This window comes from Camellia sinensis, chromosome 10, assembly GCF_055761805.1.
Source record: "Camellia sinensis isolate YWXY chromosome 10, ASM5576180v1, whole genome shotgun sequence".
Lineage (NCBI taxonomy): Eukaryota > Viridiplantae > Streptophyta > Magnoliopsida > Ericales > Theaceae > Camellia > Camellia sinensis.
The window spans coordinates 8,831,256-8,851,490 of NC_138970.1; the positions used below are offsets into that span (position 1 = coordinate 8,831,256).

The following is a 20,235-nucleotide window of genomic DNA, read 5'->3' on the forward strand; positions in this document are numbered from 1 at the left end:
ACTTGGGAGAAGGCATTTACTTGCATGCATGTACACGGAATTTTAGTATTTTTTTTGGAAATTTCATAGAAAACATTAGGAACAAAATGGTTGTTTGTCCATTGGAATAAAGCCAATCTCATTTGAAAAAGTGTGTCCAAACAAGGCCGTCGAAATATTTTTCTTTATTTTTCTTACCATACATCAAGGCCATCACATGGTTATAATTGATTTTTTTGGCTCTCAATGAAGATGTTGGAATAGAAGAGGCAATGAAAAAAAAGAGCAATGGCGGCTATTACAATTCGGTAAGAGGGAAGTAAGTTAGGGTTATGTACAAAAGGATAAAAAAAATTTAAACAAAGTTGAAAATGAATAAAAAGATAATTTTACATTGTTATAATTAACTTTGTTATTAGTGGAGAGACTGATATTAGAGTTGTGCAAAATATCACATAATCCTTTAAAACTGAATCAATCCGCATTGTTCTATCTGCTAACCACGGATTAAACTTCAAAATTTATAATTCGTTTTTGAAATCGCTGTACTCCGCTATAGTTAATATATATATATTTTTTAATCTCTAGTAAAATATCAAAATAAAAATAAGTGTGAGGAATATTTAAGATGTGAAATCTTTTACAAATTAGTAGTTATATATATGGAAAATATTATATAAAATTAGTTTGTGTTATATATATGAAAAATATTATGTAAATTAGTGTTATATATCATACAAATGCTTGATAATTTGTTAGAATATTTTTCAATCTGCCAATCCAACCAAATTGTCCAAATCACGATTTGCCAATCCACTAATCTGTCATTCGATTTATAATCTTATTTTCAAACCGTCTGAATCGCATTGTGCACACTCTTAAGTGATATAATTATGTTAAGATTACAGAATTAGTTATAGTTTTTCTAAAACTCAAATAAAGGACATTGTAATTTTACAAAAAATAAAAAAGAAATTATAATTAAGTGATATTTAAAAAATAATAATTATAGATTCATATAAAATTATAAGATTAAAATTATGGTAAAGTTTACCCTCAATAATTTAACAAAAATAAATAAACATAATGAAAAAACAAGAAAAATCCAAATAAAAAATAAAAAACCAACAGGGCCGGTGCCCCCGTCACCGGATCTTTGCCTTCTCCATTCTTTCTCTCTCTCTCTCTCTCTCTCTCATCCTTACCCACATTTCTCTCTCTCTCTCTCTCTCTCTCTCTCTCTCTCTCTCTCATCATTCATCATCCCATCCCCTCGCTTTCTCGCTCTAAAACTATCTTTCCTCTGTCTCTCTCATTCCTGTATATCCTCTCCCAATTCCAAATTTTCTCTTCAATTCTCAAAAGTGTCAAAAGTTAGACAGATAGAAGCAATTATTTTCACTTTTCTTTCTGAATTATTATACTACCCATCTCTCTCTCTCTCTCTCTCTCTCTCTCTCTCTCTCTCTGTATTGCCAGCTCTATGTGATATACCCTCCTCTCTCTCTCATCATCACCTTCAGGAAACAGAAAAAACAGAGATCTCAGAAGGTACCTCGATCCTCTGATCACTGCTTCATCAGAATTCATTTAGATCTCTTGTTTTTTGAAATGGGTTAGCTTATCTGTTTCCAATTTTATTGTAATTTGAGATTTGCTATGTTGATCCGAGCTTAGACGGTTTATTTTTAATTGGGTGGGCTTTAGTTGTGATTATTAGTTTGTTAATTAATCTAAATTGAGGAATGATGTGTTATTAATTTTAATGGTTCGTGATTAATGCTTTTTGATTGATTGATTGATTGATCTCTGATTTTCTATATGTGTTGAATTGTTATGTGGAATGAAAGTGATTTGATTTTGATCTGTAATTGAATATGAGTGAGTGATCTTCACATTGATCTATGTTTTTTTTAAGCAATAAGTGGGACTCACACATGTATCATTAAGGGTTTATGAAATTCTTGAGGTTTTTGATGTTATGATGATGCTCGCAATCAGCAGTCTTGATTGTTTTTGTTCTATGATTTGTCAACGTTGAATGTGGGTTGGAATGTTGATTCAGTTGGCAGTCTTCTTCAACCATGTCGTTGAGGTGGATTACTGCATAATCATAATCAAATTTTTGGGTATGTTTTGGAGGTATTGGAATGGTGAGAGGGCTGCATAGACTGCATTTTGTTTGGCATGATTGGCTTTAAATGCATATGCCCCACTATGCTTGCCGTTTAATTCTACTCTTTTTGAAGAAAGACGAGGATACTAATGGTAAACAATGTGAGAAGTGTATTATACAGCAGGTAACAGGTGTGGTAGTGGAGCAAATGCTAATTAGATAACTTTTAGTGGTCAGTAATTATGGTACTTAAATTATTTGCAGCGGATATCCAAATGAATCATTGGTACGGATTTGCAGAATGTGAAATAATGTATCTTTTGGATTAATGATGAAATGAAACTGTAATGTCACTGGCATCATACCATTCCCAGAGATAACTTTATGGGTCTACTTCAAGAATGTCACGATCCAAACCCACCCTTATAGGTTTAGCGTCGTAATCGGCCAGTAATTCGAGATTACCAAAAGCCTGCTTCGCAGTAATACAGTAAACGGGGCTAGCGGAAGCCTATAAATAATTAAATATATCATCAAATGTATTTATCAAAATATATATATATATATCGTCAAATAAGCTGTGAGGACCTATATGAACAAAAAACTTTTATACACACATGAGTCCAAGCATTAAGCTTGTGTACAAAAGCAAAATACAACTTAGGGATTTAATCCCGATGACAAACAGTCAAAAAAAAGTCTTAAAACAAAAAATTTATAACACATGATCACATCTACAAATGGGTGAATTCTAAACCACCCAAAAGCCTTGGTACTTGATAGTTTGGAATCTCGCAGTGAGGCACGGTAGTTGGCTTGACAAAACTGGGTTCAGATCAATGCTACTAAGTCTGATTCGGTGCTTGATCACCTACATACATATACATAAACAATGAATTAGAGCCCAATGAATAATCTCAATGTAAAGAGGTTAAATAAATGAGTTTCATAACTTTAGCAAAGTATATAACGTTCTTAACATAGTTAAAGCACACGTCGGAAATGTATAATAGCAAATATGGATCATCAAACTTTTCATGGCTTAACACATTTCATAGTACCCAATAGGCTTATCAAACTTGACGGATTACCGCACAAAACGTTCACGGCGGAACGAAGCATTCAGAACGCCCTCATTGGACAGCTTCATACAGAACACCCACATTAGATGACCACATATAGAACGCCCGTATTGGACGACTTCATACAAAACATTCTTATTGGACGACTATGCAAAACGTCCACTTGAGACGACTTGGTACAAAACGTCCACTTTGGACAAGCTCATGCGGAACGCCCACTTTGGGCGACTTCATTCGAAATGTCTATAACATGTAGATATCATACAAAACGATTGCGGAACAATCATTAAAGATTGACATCATAGAAAATGTTACAATGAGTCAATAACTTATACGGAATGTACATGACGAGTTGAAGACGATACGGAAGTCATTGGGGATCAAAAGACATCTCCCACGTTGTTACCTTAATTGTTTGTTTCAAAAGACAACTCATGCATTCTTAGCCAAATTTCATTTTCGAAGCTTATCATATCGTACTCAGTTCGGAATGTCATAGCATAACTTATCGTTCAAAAACACTTATTCGGAAAACTTGGTACATCATGAACAATCGGGAATTCATTACATATCGTATTATTTCATCAACTTACTTGTCTTAACGAATATTTCGTAATCAAAATATAGATTGCATAATCATCGTATAGCAAAGTCAGGCTTGTTCAAAAATATGTTTACAAAGATATTACTCACAGTGTTTGGCCGGATGATACTCCTCGTGCAAGCGACCTACACAATATGTTCAATCATAACATTTCAAAATTCGTTCAATTTATTCAGTCGGTTTTCAACCCATTCGGTTTATTCATTACTTATTCGTTCGGTTATTCCTATTCTTTCTTTAATTCCTTTCATGTTCATGACATGTATATGAACTTGAAATACATGTGAAAACCATGCAAATGGAGGTCCAAAAGTTGGGAAAACAAAGAGAAAACGAAATGGAAACGGAAACCGATCTGAAAATCACACGTGTGGGGGCATTGGCTCCACGTGCGGAACCACCACCGCATGTGCAATTAAAGCAAAATGTGAGCTTGAATTTGTCCGGTTTTCCGCACGTGTGGGGCCCCAAGCCGCACGTGCAGTTCTGGGTTTTCTGAAATCCGAAAATCTACTCAAGTTTTGAAGCTCAATTTTTGTAAGTTAAACTTTAATCTCATACATTTCAAGGCCTAAAACTCTTGAAAAAATCTTGAATTTAACATACATAACTTTAAACAAAAATCATAGCTTCCAAATCAAACTTACTTTTCATGCAAAAGATCAAAGCTTTAAATTAAAGTGTAAAACTAGAAACTATATACTTGAGAGTTCCGAACTCATCTTTTATGGAAAAATTTTGTGAAATTCCATGAACCATGTATGAACCATGAAAGAAACAAATAGTTGAACACGAGTTGCTATACATTAATACCATTCATGTCATGTTTATGAACTCAAATCACCAATTATAACTTCATTACCAAAACCCAATTTGCCAATTGAAAGCTCAAAAACTTCAATTAGATTATAAAAACATAAAACATAAAGTTAAGAGCTTCAACTTCAAAATCCTTGGAGGTTCCTCCTCAATTCTCAAGAACAATGCAAGAAATCAAGTGTGTGAACTTGAATCTTATGAATTTAGGTCATGCATGTTAAGTTCATGTTCTAATTACTTCAATTATTGCCATGCATGCTCATATAAGTGTTCTACTTCCATTATGCCACAAAACTCCCAATTAACCATGAATCATTCTAATTAAGCTTACATCTTAGAAGATTATTAGTGTAGATGTCTCAATTTCAAGAAATAGGGATGAAACTCCTACCTTGAGTTGATGATTTATGAAGCTTTAAGCTCGCTCTTCAATGTCTTCCTTAAGCTCTCTAGAAAACTCTCTTCCTCAAGTTGTATCTCTCTCTCTCTCTACAAAGCCCACTAACTCCCTCATATTTCAGCTCAAGAATAGGAGCTTAAACACATAGACACCATATATGTAGGCTCAATTAGTTGATTAGTTAATCAAAGCTTAAGCTAAGTAATTAGAGTTTAGGTTAATTGCATTTAATCTAATTAATTTGGTCTGAATCAATTTTTAATTAAATTTCACAATAGACTCTAAAAATTATGCTGATCATAATAAATTAATCAATTTCGGTTTCTATCACCTTTATGGCTCTCAATTTCAAATTTTAGCAGAATTCAGAACAGATTTTCCTACGATTAACAGATATAGAGTCAACACTCTTACAAAACACATAATTAGCTTTCAGAAGCACATTGAGCACATAATTACATGTATAATTAATGAAATAATAGCTTAATACGGAACAGGGTTGTCACAAGAAGTAATGAATAACAGAAAGATTTACAAGTTTTGGGTTGAGATGTCTGGGACTTTGCAATTTAAGGATTGTAATTGTAAGATGGAAGTCAGTGCTGCTGACTACTGTTTTTTTATATTAGATCTTTGAGGATTTCAAGCTATTTACGAAAGTGTTAGATATGTAAGTAATCATGCTATCTCATTACTGACAATCTGATGTACGACCAGAGGATGGATCATTGAGATGATAAAAGGAAGTGAAGGCAAAACTTGTATGGGAAGAACCAAAGACATCAAAGGAAGGAAAAGAGGAAGATCCTTCAATAAATTCTTTAATTTACTAAGACTTTATTGTTTCTTGGAAGAAAAGAAATGCGAGCTTGAATAATACATGGCCATTTGATGTTAACTTCTTGGTCGAAAGATCTTCTTTGATGAGATGAGTGGTGCACACTTTGGGCCAATGTGGTCTCGATTAGGTCTGTACCTGATTCACCACTTCCAAAACCCAGGACTGGTGGGACGAGCTCTAGGTTATGACACTCTTTTCCTTTTTCCTCTATATTTCTTCATTGACAAAAAAGGAAAAAAGAAAAGAAAAGAAAAGAAAAATTTGAAGTCTAGGAAAATTACAGGATCCCATATGACTGCCAGTTATTGTAGATGAGAAGTGAGGCATCTCAAGTACAAGGTCTGGCGACATGCATGCACATGGATGAATTGTTCATTAGTGTTGGGTAATCAGCCTAGCATGCATGCTTCTATCATGAATGATGGGTTTACAAATATGAGGGTTGCCCAAGTGCCTATTGCAGCATTGGGTTGACGAAGAATCTGGTAGTGGTGACTTCAAGCTTAGAGATGGATTGACCCCTATTTTGCTATTGGATGTGGAGCATTTTTCTTGTATTCTGCTTTATTAAATCTGAATTGTTGGAGCTTTTTACTTGTTCAATGCATAGTATTTCAAACCATATTACATAGTAAGCTTATATAGCTACAAGGTCTGCTTTTTGGTAGGTTTCCAATTATCCAATGCGAAAGGTTACATCACGTGCTTCATCTGAAGTAGATGATTAGGGTCAAATTTGTTATCTTGTTATTTTCTTGATTATTGCTTATTCCCTTGCCACTCTCTTTTTCTCTCTGCAGTAGCAACTTCTGGAATTTGGAGACAACAGATTGTGGGAGCTTGAAAGGTCTTCTTTTCTGTCATTGTTGAAAGGTCTTATTGTCAGTCATTGTTGGAAGAAACAATAATAAAAAAGTATTCACAAAATGTCTAGCTCTGCAAAAGCTTTGGAACCTGCATTTCAGGGATCTGGTCAGAGAGTGTATCCTTGAAGAACTGTGCATGATAAACAAATAAGTTTCTTTCAAATGCTAATAAGAAAGAAAGAATGGTGTATTGTATTGCTTTTGTGCATCTGTGTGTGTGTGTGTGTGTGTGTGTGTGTGTGTGTGTGGTGGCTGCAATAATTACACTTGCATTGTTAATATTACATTTTGTCCGTGTGTCTGTGTTTTGGGGGGATACAGGAATTCATTTTATATCTAAAAAAGGGCGTACCTGGTGCACAAAGCTTCTGCTTAAGCGAGGTCTGGGGAAGGGTTGAATGTACGCAGCCTTACCCCCGCAAGTGGAGAGGTTGTTTCCGCGACGCGAACCCGTGACCTCCAAGTCACCAAGGGGTAGCTTTACCGCTACACCAGGCCAACCCTTCTCATTATATATATATATATATATATATAAATTTCATTACCAATCAGAAGGAAAGAATGGACTACAACTTTGTCCTCTATGCATGCATGCATGCACGGCTGTGTTAATTTTGTTAAATGCTAAGGATGTCTTAATTGCACTTTCACTTTTGTATTTGTACTTAACCCCTTGTAGAGGGACTGAAATATGGAGAATCGAGAACTTCCAGCCAGTTCCTTTGCCAAAATCTGATTATGGTAAATTTTACTCGGGCGATTCATACATCATCTTGCAGGTGCATGCTGAATTCAGTTTTTTTGTTTCCTTTTTTCACTTTGGTTGTAAATTTACATGTTCAATTGGTTTTTATACGTAATTTTGGAATAAATGTTATGGTTCCTATGGAGGGGACTATTGCTCTGCACACTTATATATATATATATCTTATATTTATGCAGACAACTAATAATAAAGGAGGCGCTTATTTGTATGACATACACTTCTGGCTTGGAAAAGACACAAGCCAGGTATGCTCTATGCTTCCTGTTTCCTTATATGTGCTTTTTTCATAATTATTTTCTTATTTGTTGTTATGAACTTGTAATAGGATGAAGCTGGAACAGCGGCTATTAAAACTGTTGAACTTGATGCAGTTCTTGGCGGGCGGGCAGTACAACACAGAGAACCCCAGGGTCATGAGTCTGATAAATTTCTGTCTTACTTCAAGCCGTGTGTTATACCATTGGAGGGTGGTGTTGCCTCTGGATTTAAGACACCTGAGGAGGAAGAGTTTGAAACACGGTTATACATATGTAAAGGGAAACGAGTTGTCAGATTAAAGCAGGTACAAGAACCCCTAAACATGAACTTTCTGAACTTGTTAACTCACTCTTGAATATAAATCTGCTCTAGAATGTGGGAATGAATAGATTTTATTTGCTATCCAGGTCCCTTTTTCTCGTTCGTCACTGAATCATGATGATGTTTTTATCCTCGACACTAAAGAGAAGATTTTTCAATTCAATGGTGCAAACTCCAATATCCAGGAAAGGGCCAAAGCATTGGAAGTAATTCAATTTTTAAAGGAGAAGTATCATAAGGGAACGTGTGATGTCGCAATTGTTGGTAAGGTCACAAGCATTTAATACTTTGGTGGTGTAATCTTTCCCTATGTAGTACTTCACAAATATATGTCCTTGAGGATGTGTGTCAGGCACTCGCCTACAGACAGAACGAAACACTTGTATTTCTTCAAGTGGGGTACTGGCCCCAAGGGGCGAGTTTCAAACCCATGACCTTCAGTTTGAAAGGCTGGATCCCTGCCAACTGCTCTACCCCTTGGGGTTTGCTCCTGTTGTCCTGCACATTCACTTAGAAGTGGTTAATAATTCTTCATTCATTATTTATTTTGTATATACTTGTTGTTCAATGAGCCAGATGATGGAAAGCTACAAACTGAGTCAGATTCTGGTGAATTCTGGGTCATCTTTGGTGGGTTTGCTCCAATCGGCAAAAAGGTTGCAAGTGATGATGACATTATTCCAGAGAAAACCACTCCTACACTTTATAGGTATTCTTCTCTCTAGTTTCGCAGTTGTGTTCAATTGTGTGCCAGATGCATGAAGAAAGAATTACAGGGCCATGACATGTATTCATTTCCAATTTCTGATTGTTAACTTGTCCTTTAATGGAAATACTTCTCAGTAACTATGGTTATGTCTGCATATATGCATTTAAATGCAATTAACTCATGATAATGTTAAATCTGGAATAGTCGAAATAATTACATGTGCATGTTCCTGTGGAAGGGGACTGGGGTTATCAAGTATTTACAATGAAACGTAGGAAGGTGAATTTATTCCAGGCAAAACTCATGCTAAACATTATAGGTATTGTACTTTTCTCTAGTTTTGTTGTTGTGTCCAAGTGAGGAGTCGGATATATGTTGAAATTATTTTAGGCTGACAGCATTTCTTCTTTTTGATATTATGATCAAAGTTTTTAAAGGGGAATATGTAACGTGAGGTGTTTTACCCCTCATGAGGCGAGGTGTAAGCCTTAAGGCATTAAGGCATAAGCATTTCGAACTTTGAATTTAGCAAAGGGCGTTCCCAGTGCACGAAACTCCGGCTTAAGCAGGGTCTGGGGAAGGGTTGATGTATGCAGCCTTACCCCGCAAGCGGAGAGGTTGTTTCCGCGACTCGAACCTGTGACCACTAGGTCACCAAGGGGTAGTTTTACCATTACACCAGGTCCGCCCTTCAAACTTTGAATTTAGTAAATAAATTAAATATTTTAAAATAGTAAAAACTGTTAAAAATTAAATATAAAGGTGTAAATAATTTTCTCCTTAAGGCGTCAAACTTTCCACTGCACATTTAGCTGCAGAAAAGGAACCTTGCCCTCATTAAAAGTGAAATTGATATTCTTATCTTTAGTGATCAAGCTTCTTACTTGCACCTTAACTTCGTGTTTTTTTTTTATTGGTCATTTACATAATTTTCTATGGAATATAGTTGCAATTGATATTCTTTTTTATTTTTCACTTTTAAACCATCTACTAGACTAAATTTCACAGGAGCCTAAGCCAAGCTCTTTATATGTGTACTCCTCAAATGTTTATGCACAAAGTGCATACATGGCGCATTTAGGGTGCATACCTTAAACTGTGATGCGCATATAACCTAAAAATCAAAGCCTTGATGCATTTTACCTTGGCCTTCCCTTTATGCATTTTACCTTTGTTGCGATCTGCATTCATCAACACAAGGTGCTAAGTTATGATTTCCACTTTTTGCAGTATCACTGATGGGAAACTTGAGTCTGTAGATGGTGAACTTTCCAAATCTATGTTGGAAAACAATAAATGCTATTTAATGGACTGTGGTGCTGAGATATTTGTTTGGGTTGGTCGGGTAACACAAGTGGAGGACAGGAAAGCTGCCAGCCAAGCTGCTGATGTACAAGCTTAGCATTTTTATCTAACTGTTTTTTATTTCTTGCTGTTTCTCATCACTAGATATGATCTTCAGGAATTTCTCAGTAGCCAAAATAGGCCCAAGTCAACACGTGTCACCCGGATTATTCAAGGTTATGAGACACATTCTTTCAAATCCAACTTTGATTCTTGGCCATCAGGGTCAGCACCTTCTGCTGCCGAGGAGGGAAGAGGAAAAGTGGCAGGTAGATTCATTTTTCTTTGGTTGTGAAACACACTGAAAGATTTGCTGAATGTCATTGTTAATAATGAAACTGTTTTGTGTACTGGCAGCTTTGCTGAAGCAACAAGGTGTTGGCGTCAAGGGAATGACTAAAGGTGCTCCCATAAATGAGGAAGTTCCACCTTTGCTTGAAGGTGGTGGAAAACTTGAGGTCTGGTCATTAATTTGTTTTCATGGTGTATCTGGGGATTGTTTGATTTATGTTGTCTGGTTATATTGATATGGTAGGCCTATTGAATATTGTTGGTTTTCTAGGTGTGGCTTATTAATGGCAAAGCCAAGATTCCAGTGCCCAAGGAGGACATAGGTAAATTTTACAGTGGAGATTGCTACGTTGTACTTTACAGCTTCCATTCTGGTGATAAGAAAGAAGATCACTATTTGTGTTGTTGGATTGGGAAGGATAGCATTGAGGTAATTTACTTTTCACTGTTGAGTTTGAAGTAATGAAAAGAAAGGTTTCATATGTACATAGTATATACAGAAAAACAGCGACATGTGCTTTTAACCATGTGGCCATCCCCTCTAATAGTCAATTCCTTTTTGTTCCTCTTCTTGAAGTAATTTGTAATTTTCATTTTATGATGCCTATTGCAATGCTTACAGAAGTGTTATCGATGCCGTCTCATTTCATTTTTCCTTCAAATAATTATGACAACGCCGACTCGTCTCATTTTTCTTTCAAATAATTTTGATTACCTGGTTGTATTTCCAACTCCAGGAGGATCAACAGATGGCTGCTCGTTTGGTTACTACTATGTCCAACTCATTGAAGGGGAGACCTGTGCAGGTATATCATCATAATTTTTTAATTAATTACAACATTGGGTTTACAATCTCAGGACTGAAAACAATATATGCTTTGTTTAGGGTCGCATATTCCAAGGGAAAGAGCCACCACAATTTGTTGCCATCTTTCAGCCTATGGTGGTGTGTAAGGTACTCCCTCAGCATATGCAACTGGTTAGATTAATATGTGGTCAAAGATGCTTGGTTAAAAAATCTGTCAAGCTATTCTCTTGTTTTGATGAACTGATCTCCTTTCCACTGATAAAAATGAACTGATCTTTCTTTCCTTTTTTTTCCTTTTTTTTTTTTTTTTTTTTTTAAAGGGTGGAATGAGCTCCGGTTACAAAAACTATATCGCAGACAAAGGTTTAAATGATGAAACTTACACTGCCGATTGTGTTGCTCTCATCCGGATATCAGGAACTTCTGTACATAACAATAAAACTGTGCAAGTTGATGCGGTATGTGTTTATTGATCTTTTAGCCTTTTGAGCTACTCTAGTCTACATTCTGCTATTGTTTTCAAAATGTATCATTCCCTTAATTTTTGTTATATTATCAATTCTATTCTGGTTTCTATGTTGAATAGTTAGATCCAATTCTTTAGTTTGAGTAGTCAAGTCTCTTTCATGAGATAATTTGTTTCTTGTTTGGGTCAAGGACTATACCTTTTCCTTTTATTTACAACTCTTTACTTTTTAGAGGTTTTAATTCTGTTGTATTATTGTCATATATTTATTTTATGGTTCATTCTACATTTCCAATTCTTTATATTTTTTTTTCATGATTCTTCTTTGATATCTCTTTATCCTTGTAGCAGTGTTGTTGCTGTTGTTGTTGTTGTGTGTGTGCTGTCGTTATTATTATTATTAGTATGTATTCTGAATCACACATCTGAGTTTTCTTGGAGGGCTCCAAGTCAGCTATTGATATCTTGACTCTGAACTTCTGTCCCATGACATAACATAGCACCACAAAAAAATAAAAGGAGTATGGATATTTTGACTCTGAACTTCTGTCCCAGGTATGATTGATGATGAAAACACCTGGATATGTTTAAAAGCATAAAAGGAGTATGGATAGTTGTTTTTGTGTTTATGTATATATCACTGTAATTGGTTATCATTTCATACTCTCTCACGTAGGTGGACATCAATTTATTTTGTCTAAATTTTTTTTTTCTTTTGTATAGTACATGAGCTTTCTGACGGAATTGAGTTATTGCCTTGGATATGTGACATTAGATAAAAATGTTCTATGTTGTGTCAGGCTGCGACATCATTGAACTCCAGTGAATGTTTTCTCTTGCAATCTGGCTCTTCAATGTTCATTTGGAATGGAAATCAAAGTACCTTTGAGCATCAGCAGTTAGCTGCAAAAGTTGCAGAATTTCTGAAGGTATGCTTTTTCCATGACATTTGCTTCTTGTCGGATAGGGTTTGACTCTGGTCTAGTTTCTAAGAAGTATGGGTTGGCATGAGTTTTTCAACGTTTTAGAAGCATGACTTGGCACATATTGCATGACTGAAATTAGATATAATCTGCGCTTGAGTATATTATGAGAATATAAATTATTATTTATTCATAATTTAATCTTATGCTAAGCTTTGTCAAAATTTTGTTTCTTGTGGAAAGTTTGACTTTAAAATGTTCTATAAAGTCCAGGAATTTAAACATTAAAATGGTTTAACTTTCTTTTCCTTGAAAACAATTAGACATTAGCATTGTTGGAAATTGGAATTTCTTGCACTAATGTAGGTTGGGTTTTATTAATAATATAGAGGGTGTCACCTGAATACATTGTAAAAAAATAAAATAAAATAACGCCCAATTAGTACACATTAATGTGTGTTTGGGAGGGGAAAGATTGAGTACACATATAAGGAAAACAAAACAACATGGGTCACCTATACATCATTTTTACTCAAGAGAGACTACAAAATCCAACAATTGGTTCAAAGGGGGTTCAATTCAACTCCACCCAAGAACGAGCCATTAGAAAGAACCAAATTTCTATTCCTCAACCTAAAATATTGGAGTTTCCAAGCCATCAAAAGCCCTCCAATCTCTCCACCTTGCTCCAACGGTCTCAAAAAATGCACCTTTGCGCCATCACAGAGATGCCTCATGTGGTTCAGGGAATCATTCCACCCCCCTCTATATGCCCTTCCAAAGACCTATGCCATAAGTCATAGAAACCTTATGTGGTTTGACATGTATACTTATTTCATCTTCACCACTCTCCTCCAAAATCTGTCCTGCTCACAGGCAATCACATTAAATGAACATGCACTTTAGATTAGTCATGGGTTCGCACTATGCATGGTCGTGCTTGATGTTGTTTTCAGTCGAGTTTCTGAGACTTGTAAATGATTATATCTCCTAATGCTTGATAGGTTGTGATTAATCAATTAATTTCATTTGCTTTATATATTCAGCCAGGAGTAGCTGTGAAACATGCCAAAGAAGGAACTGAGAGCTCAGCCTTCTGGTTTGCTCTTGGAGGGAAACAAAGTTACACCAGCAAAAAAGTAGCTCCAGAGATTGTCAGAGATCCCCACTTGTTCACATTCTCATTCAACAAAGAAGGTAGCATTTCGATTCATAGGCACAATTAGTGTTGTGCATTCTTGATTTTTGTCCTCATTTGATATATTTGTCACAAGTTCTCAAATACTTGCATGGTTGAGATATGAATCCTTTAAATTCGTTGCAAAGCTGATTATTATCCCTTCTAACTGTTTTCTAATGATTATTACTGCTGACTTGAGGATCCCCAGGAAAGTTTGAGGTGCGTTCTGTAAATTCAAATTGGATTGAACCTCCTCAATTATTGATTTGGGTGTTCAACAGTTTCTATATTCAATTTTTATGTTTCATTTGGCAGATTGAAGAAGTTTACAACTTCTCTCAAGATGACCTGTTGACTGAGGATATCTTGATACTTGATACACGCGCTGAAGTGTTTGTTTGGATTGGTCAGTCTGTAGATTCAAAAGAGAAGCAAATTGCTTTTGAAATTGGCCAGGTGCTGCTCAATTAGTTTATGCTTCTCCCAAAAGTATTCATTCTGCTGTGTATTTCATTGACTATTGACGTTCATTACAGAAATACATAGACTTGGCTGCATCTTTCGAGGGTTTATCTCCATATGTGCCGCTATATAGAGTCACGGAAGGGAATGAACCATGCTTTTTCACTACTTATTTTTCATGGGATCCTGCAAGAGCTACTGTATGTGTTGCAGCAACATAATTTTTTGTTTTCTTTATTTCTGTTTTGTTTTGATCAGTTTATAATTGCAAACAAAATAAACGAAATAAAATAAATAATCTACCTGGGAATCCAAGAGTTAGTGACATTATAAGGAAAGAAACATTTGTTGAAATTTAAGAGTTAATTACATGCTTAATTAGGATTTCTTTAGCTTTCCACATCTGTTTAAGTCACATAATCCTTTTCAACAAGAGGCAAACGATAGTCATTATACAAGTCAGAATGCGTGAAGTAAAAATCCCCAGCAGAAGCAGCATGGTGGCCCCCATGGTAAGGTGAGGTAAGAGGTGAACAGAACACACGAGTTATAGATAAAAGGGGTATGAGAAACTCTGCAAGCACATGAGCAGCGTTCATAAATAATTAGTTAGCAGTTACTTTGGATGACAAGATTCTAAAAGCAACACACTGTTTATCCATTTATTGGTGCAAGCAATGTTATATGAGTACTATTTTAATACAATAATTCTATTCCTGATAAAATAAAGTGCACTGCTAATCTGCTTTTGATTTTGGAGGAAAGCCTACCCTATCATGAGTCATATCCCAATTTAGAGCATGTGGTGTACTATGTTCCCATTCCCATTCCTCGTACCGGGACGGTCCACATTCCAGGTAAAATAAGGATGCACAGTGGGTACATATGATACCTCTCTCTAGAGGTGTCAGAGAAGTTCAATGTTAGGTATGATTTGGTATTTGAGGGGTCACATGTCTTGCTCAAAGCTCCTTTCTCTCTGAGACTAGTATTGACGCGTTGGTGAGGGCACACTTGGGTGGTGAGTGCTTCGCTGAGCCAAGGTGCTAACTAAGTGTCTTTGATCAATGTTGGCAATGAATGGCATAGGGTAGAACACTGTGTGGGCAAGGCCTGGCCAGCTAACCTCAACTCTCGAGGGGAGGAGCTGGGGATGCATGATTAACTCATGTGTCACCTCACGAGGCTGACACGTAGCACTTGAGTCTTTTTGGAGAAGCCATCTGTGTGGTAATGTGGCAGTGCCACATGGTGGAATGAGATCCATGTACCTACGCCAATAAGTATGACATAACATTTATTCCTAACTGGGAGAAAAAATATTCCTATCGCCATCCCTCCATTTCTGTCTTTTAGTTTAAGGATGCTTCTTGTTTATTTATTTATTTATTTTGTTTTCTTTCTTTCTTGCTTTTTTTCTCCAGTTGAGGATGGCTGAATTAGTTCTATCCATCACAGTAGTGCTAAACTAATTCGCCCTTGGATTTTAGAAGAAGTAACTTGTTATATAAAGCAATGAGAGAATTATGAGCTTTCAATTGATCATCGTATTTTATAATCCTTCTGAGTATTGTTTCTCTTTATGGGAAATAAAAGTTGTTAGAGGGTCTTGCTTCAAAGGGAAAAAAAGAAGCACTTTACTGGAGGCAAAGGAGGAAAAAAAAAAAGTGTAGAAATTAGACACAAAGAATATCCTCTGGCAAAGACAAGAAGCCGCCACAAAACTACTACAGAAACAAATATAAGAAGTTCAGAAAGCCATAGCGAAAAAGTCGTTTTCTGTTACCGCTCATGAACAAAGATATTTTAGATTTTTTTTTTTTTTTTTGATAAAAAATATTTTGGATTTTACTAATGACTTGTATTGTAACCACGTGTATACAATTTTGGGCATTATTATTATATTATAACTTATGTAAACTTATTTTCTTGTCTTGAAGATTGAATGATTATTACTTGTAAATAAATAAATAATGGATTTATTAATTATTACATTGTATTCTGTGGATGACACTTCCAGAATTAGTAAACTTTAGTTTTTGTCGTGGAGATCATTACTGCTGTATTATTGAGGTGGTTGTCTCATCTGAATATCCCATATTAGTTGCGTCGTATTGCTTTTGTTTTTAATATATATGCTTAACTTGGCATGCTTTTTATGTGGCATAGGTTCATGGTGACTCATTCCAGAAGAAGGTTATGCTACTCTTTGGAGCAGGCCATGCTGCGGAGGTAAAAGTCTGAACTTAGACAAAATGCTTTGACATTAAGCTTGACAAATGTGTTGTGTACTTCTGTTTTGGGGAGTTATTTTGGTTTAAAAACAAGTAACTCCTGCTATCTGATAATTAGTATCTTTTTCTGTGAGTTCTGGTTTTATGATTTTTTTTTTTTTTTTTTGTGGTTACTTATTATTCTCCAGTTGGGTTTCTGAGGCAAAAATTGAGGTGCTTTCCATAATATGCCATATTGTTTATCAATCTTAGATGAGGGTTTTCGTCATTTTGTGTTGAACCTACTTAGCTTGTAGATCTCAGTTTGTCTCTTATGTTATTGGGTTTCTACTATTTTCTCTCTGATATGTTGCATATGATAGAGCCTGTCAGCATGTTCTGGTTAGTACACCTTGAGGAGTCCTGAGAACTGCATCTATGCTATGTTTCCTGCCCACATCAGTTTCTCAATTTATTTGCCAATCTGAAAAACAGTTAAATGATATATACACTAGACAAAACAGATTGTACCAATGTCAGATTTTCTCCCCCTAGATATAGAAGCCCTCCTCTATCCCTTTAATTTTTTACCAATCTTCTCCACCATTGGATCCCAATCCTGATAGACCCGCTGGCTGCTATCCTTTGCCTTTCCATTTGCAAACTATGATTAAGTGCATGATCAAGAAAGCTACAGTTGCGGGAGCAATACCAGTCAAGGAAGGCTAAGATGGATCCTCACATATTAGTAGCAAGAGGAGGGGGAGAGTGTTCATCCCAATAGAGGCAGGACAACTCCCATAAGCATTATTGAGCTGTCCGGACCTGAAGGGAAAAATGCAGTCAAATTCCAGGGCCAACCCTGGACAGGAGTGCTCATAATATCTCTCTCTTATCTTTTTTCTTTCAATCTATCATTTGTTGTTGTATAGATGGGTTGGTTGGGAATACTCAACTGGTAGAGTGGATTCTGTTCATGCTTTTTTTCTGTCTTTTTTTGTTTCTAACAAACATAAAATGGCATTGTTGCATTTGAGTTGCAAACTGCAAGAACTTCTGTGTTTCTCGTTATCTTCTCACTCATGACTGTGTGCAAGCATAAAATCAGCTTCTTTGCTAATGAGGTCGCTTCGTGATTTTTAATGCTATTGCTGAGCCAGGATAAGTCCAATGGCGCAAATCAGGGTGGACCAACTCAAAGAGCTGAAGCCTTAGCTGCCTTGACTTCTGCATTTAAGCCCTCTTCTGGCACCAAAAGTGGTAGTGCTTCAAGGCCGTCAGCCGTGGGTCAAGGATCACAGAGGGCAGCTGCAGTAGCTGCTTTATCACAAGTTCTCACTGCTGAAAAGAAGCGGTCACCTGAATCATCTCCAGCTCGATCAGCAGAAGCCAGCCCTCTAGGTATTCATACCACAATGATCTTTCTTTATGCTTTATATTTTGTTATCTATTTGAGGAACCCTGTTCTGTTCAATTGTTTGTAGAATCTTCTGATATTTTTTAGGTTGTTGCAGTATATTTTAATTCAAGTTAATTGCTGCATCTACTGTCATCCTTCATTTTTTGGAGATGGTTGTTCTTCATTGACTGAAAATGTCCACTAAACTCCTGACTTGTAAATTAACTAAAAATTTTCTTGGTTAACTACTTTACTGACTTGGGGTTCTTTCTCGTAAGTGGCATACCTACACCCCGCACGCAAACTCACTTCCCCCCTGCGCTACGCTTCTCCCCCCTTGTGCTACGCTTCTCCCCCGAGGGGGCAAAGAGCTACATCCATTAGGTTGGTCACTCACTCCCTCATAGGCTAGACTTTCTATGAGAAACAATATAGAAACAGTGGTTGTCTAATGAGATACTGTGTATAATAAGATCTTGCCTTGGGAGAGTCGCATATTGTGCATTTATCACTTGTTTTATTATTTTAGAAAATAGTGGTGATATAGAAGAAAAATAAGAAATCAAATTAAAGGGTGATGTAAATGTGAGAGACGGAAATTGTTTAAATCCATCTGTTAATGATTTGTTCTTGTTCCAATTTCTGGGAATGAACACAATTGAAACATGAAAATTACATTATGGTCATTAGAAGCAAATCATCTTGATTGTGTTATTAATTCTACTTCACATTTTATGCATTTCAAGCATGGAGGAACTCGTATTCTGTTAAGGAGGCATTTTAATATCCGAATGGGACATGAGAACAACAATTTGCTTTCTTTTGCTCTTCTCCAGCAATTATATTTGGTCTCGTGATTTCTGGAAATCTGGATTGTTTTGACATATTTTAAGTATGATTATTACAGTCTTACAATTCACGATTCAACTCATATGATTTGATAAGAGTTTGAACCAAAACGATTTGATTCATGTTGTTGAATCTTAATTGTGTATGACTTACCCATTGACTTACCCATTTGAATCATGTTGAATCATTGCAATTCACTTCGATTTAGTTCTATATGCATAGAATAATGTATGAAATGGCATTGCTTTTGCAGAGAGAGAGAGAGAGATGCATTTTTAAATGTATATATATACACAAACAATTTAGTTATATCGAAATTTATTTCATCTTAAATCTGATGTGGGTATTTTTATATGTGTATATTTACATAATACAAAATTATTATACATTATGGTAAATAAAGTGAATATGGCAATTTTCATTTTGATTCGGGATTTGACAACAATTTTAAGTGCTTCTTGCAGCTGGAATAAAGAGTGAAAATGCACTTTCAGAAGTTGAGGATTCTAAAGAAGATTCTGAAGTTAAGGAGACAGAGGTAGCTGAGCCTGTAGAAGAGAGCAATGGGGACGATTCAGAATCGAAGCAAGATGTGGAGCAGGATGAAAATGGCAGTGAAACTAATCTAAGTACGTTTAGTTACGAACAGCTGAGGGCTCATTCTGAAAATCCAGTTACTGGAATTGATTTTAAACGAAGAGAGGTTGGTTGATTCAAACTTTTATTACATTTAAAACCCTTTATTTTTGGCTTATTTCATCAAAATTTTCTGTTTGGTTTTTTTCAGGCTTATCTATCTGATGAGGAATTCCAGGCTGTACTGGGGATGCCGAAAGAAGAATTTTATAAATTACCGAGATGGAAGCAAGACAGGCATAAGAAGACCTTTGATCTCTTCTAGAAACTGATTTCCCCCCAAATGGATTGATTTCTTTACTTTTGCAACTTTACTAGCAATGCCTCGTTTGTCTTGGCCTCTTTCCTGTTTGGTTGCAAATGTCTAGCATTTTGTGTCCTTGCTCTCTAATAACCTTAGTTTTTAAGTGTCGGTATTGATTATGTGATGTCCGCCTGAAGAGTGATGTTTTCTCCCCCCCTCCCCCCCACTCTCTGTCTGTCTTAACTGCTGCTGCTGCTGCATTTGTTATGATCACAGATCATGATTTTAAGGACAGCATGCAGGTGAAATTCTTTGATTTGGTCAGTATGTATCACCATTTGTGGTTTTCAGAGTCCCTTTTTTCGTGTTTACTATTTATTTGTCAAAGGAAGAGTGTATATGTATTGCATTTGAACTCGATTCCAATATTAAGGAACACACGCTTGTTTGCCATTAAATGTTTTTAATTTAATAGTTGAAAAAAAAAATTGAACTTTTTGCTTCTTTCACATTCGATTATGCTGCTGAGATGTTCTACTCCGCAGACTGGATTCATTGTTGAATACTTCAGATAATAGTTTGGCAAAATTTAATGGTTATATTGGATTATGGTGGTTGACAATCTTTTGTACCTTTTTACCTTTGGCATTTGTAAATTT

The 20,235-nt window shown here is 35.9% G+C and overlaps 1 protein-coding gene across 2 annotated transcripts; it reads left to right on the forward strand.

Annotated features, from left to right (window-relative positions):
- The first annotated feature begins 1,105 nt into the window (after positions 1–1,105).
- On the forward strand, positions 1,106–20,064 carry LOC114312103 (villin-2). Of its 2 annotated transcripts, XM_082890842.1 has the most exons (24): positions 1,138–1,530; positions 5,718–6,022; positions 6,642–6,823; positions 7,387–7,486; positions 7,650–7,718; positions 7,799–8,035; positions 8,139–8,316; positions 8,629–8,761; positions 9,992–10,151; positions 10,224–10,374; positions 10,463–10,563; positions 10,668–10,826; positions 11,134–11,202; positions 11,283–11,351; positions 11,525–11,662; positions 12,471–12,599; positions 13,640–13,790; positions 13,973–13,992; positions 14,089–14,229; positions 14,310–14,435; positions 16,405–16,467; positions 17,609–17,849; positions 19,161–19,399; positions 19,484–20,064. In XM_082890842.1, exons 3-24 carry the CDS (start codon positions 6,768–6,770, stop codon positions 19,595–19,597), a joined length of 2,844 nt encoding a protein of 947 aa, XP_082746968.1. In that variant the 5' UTR covers positions 1,138–1,530; positions 5,718–6,022; positions 6,642–6,767; the 3' UTR covers positions 19,598–20,064. The 2 variants fall into 2 exon arrangements, with proteins under 2 accessions (XP_082746967.1, XP_082746968.1); XM_082890841.1 differs by lacking the exon at positions 5,718–6,022 and having other exon boundaries at positions 1,106–1,530.
- Positions 20,065–20,235: the final 171 nt, after the last annotated feature.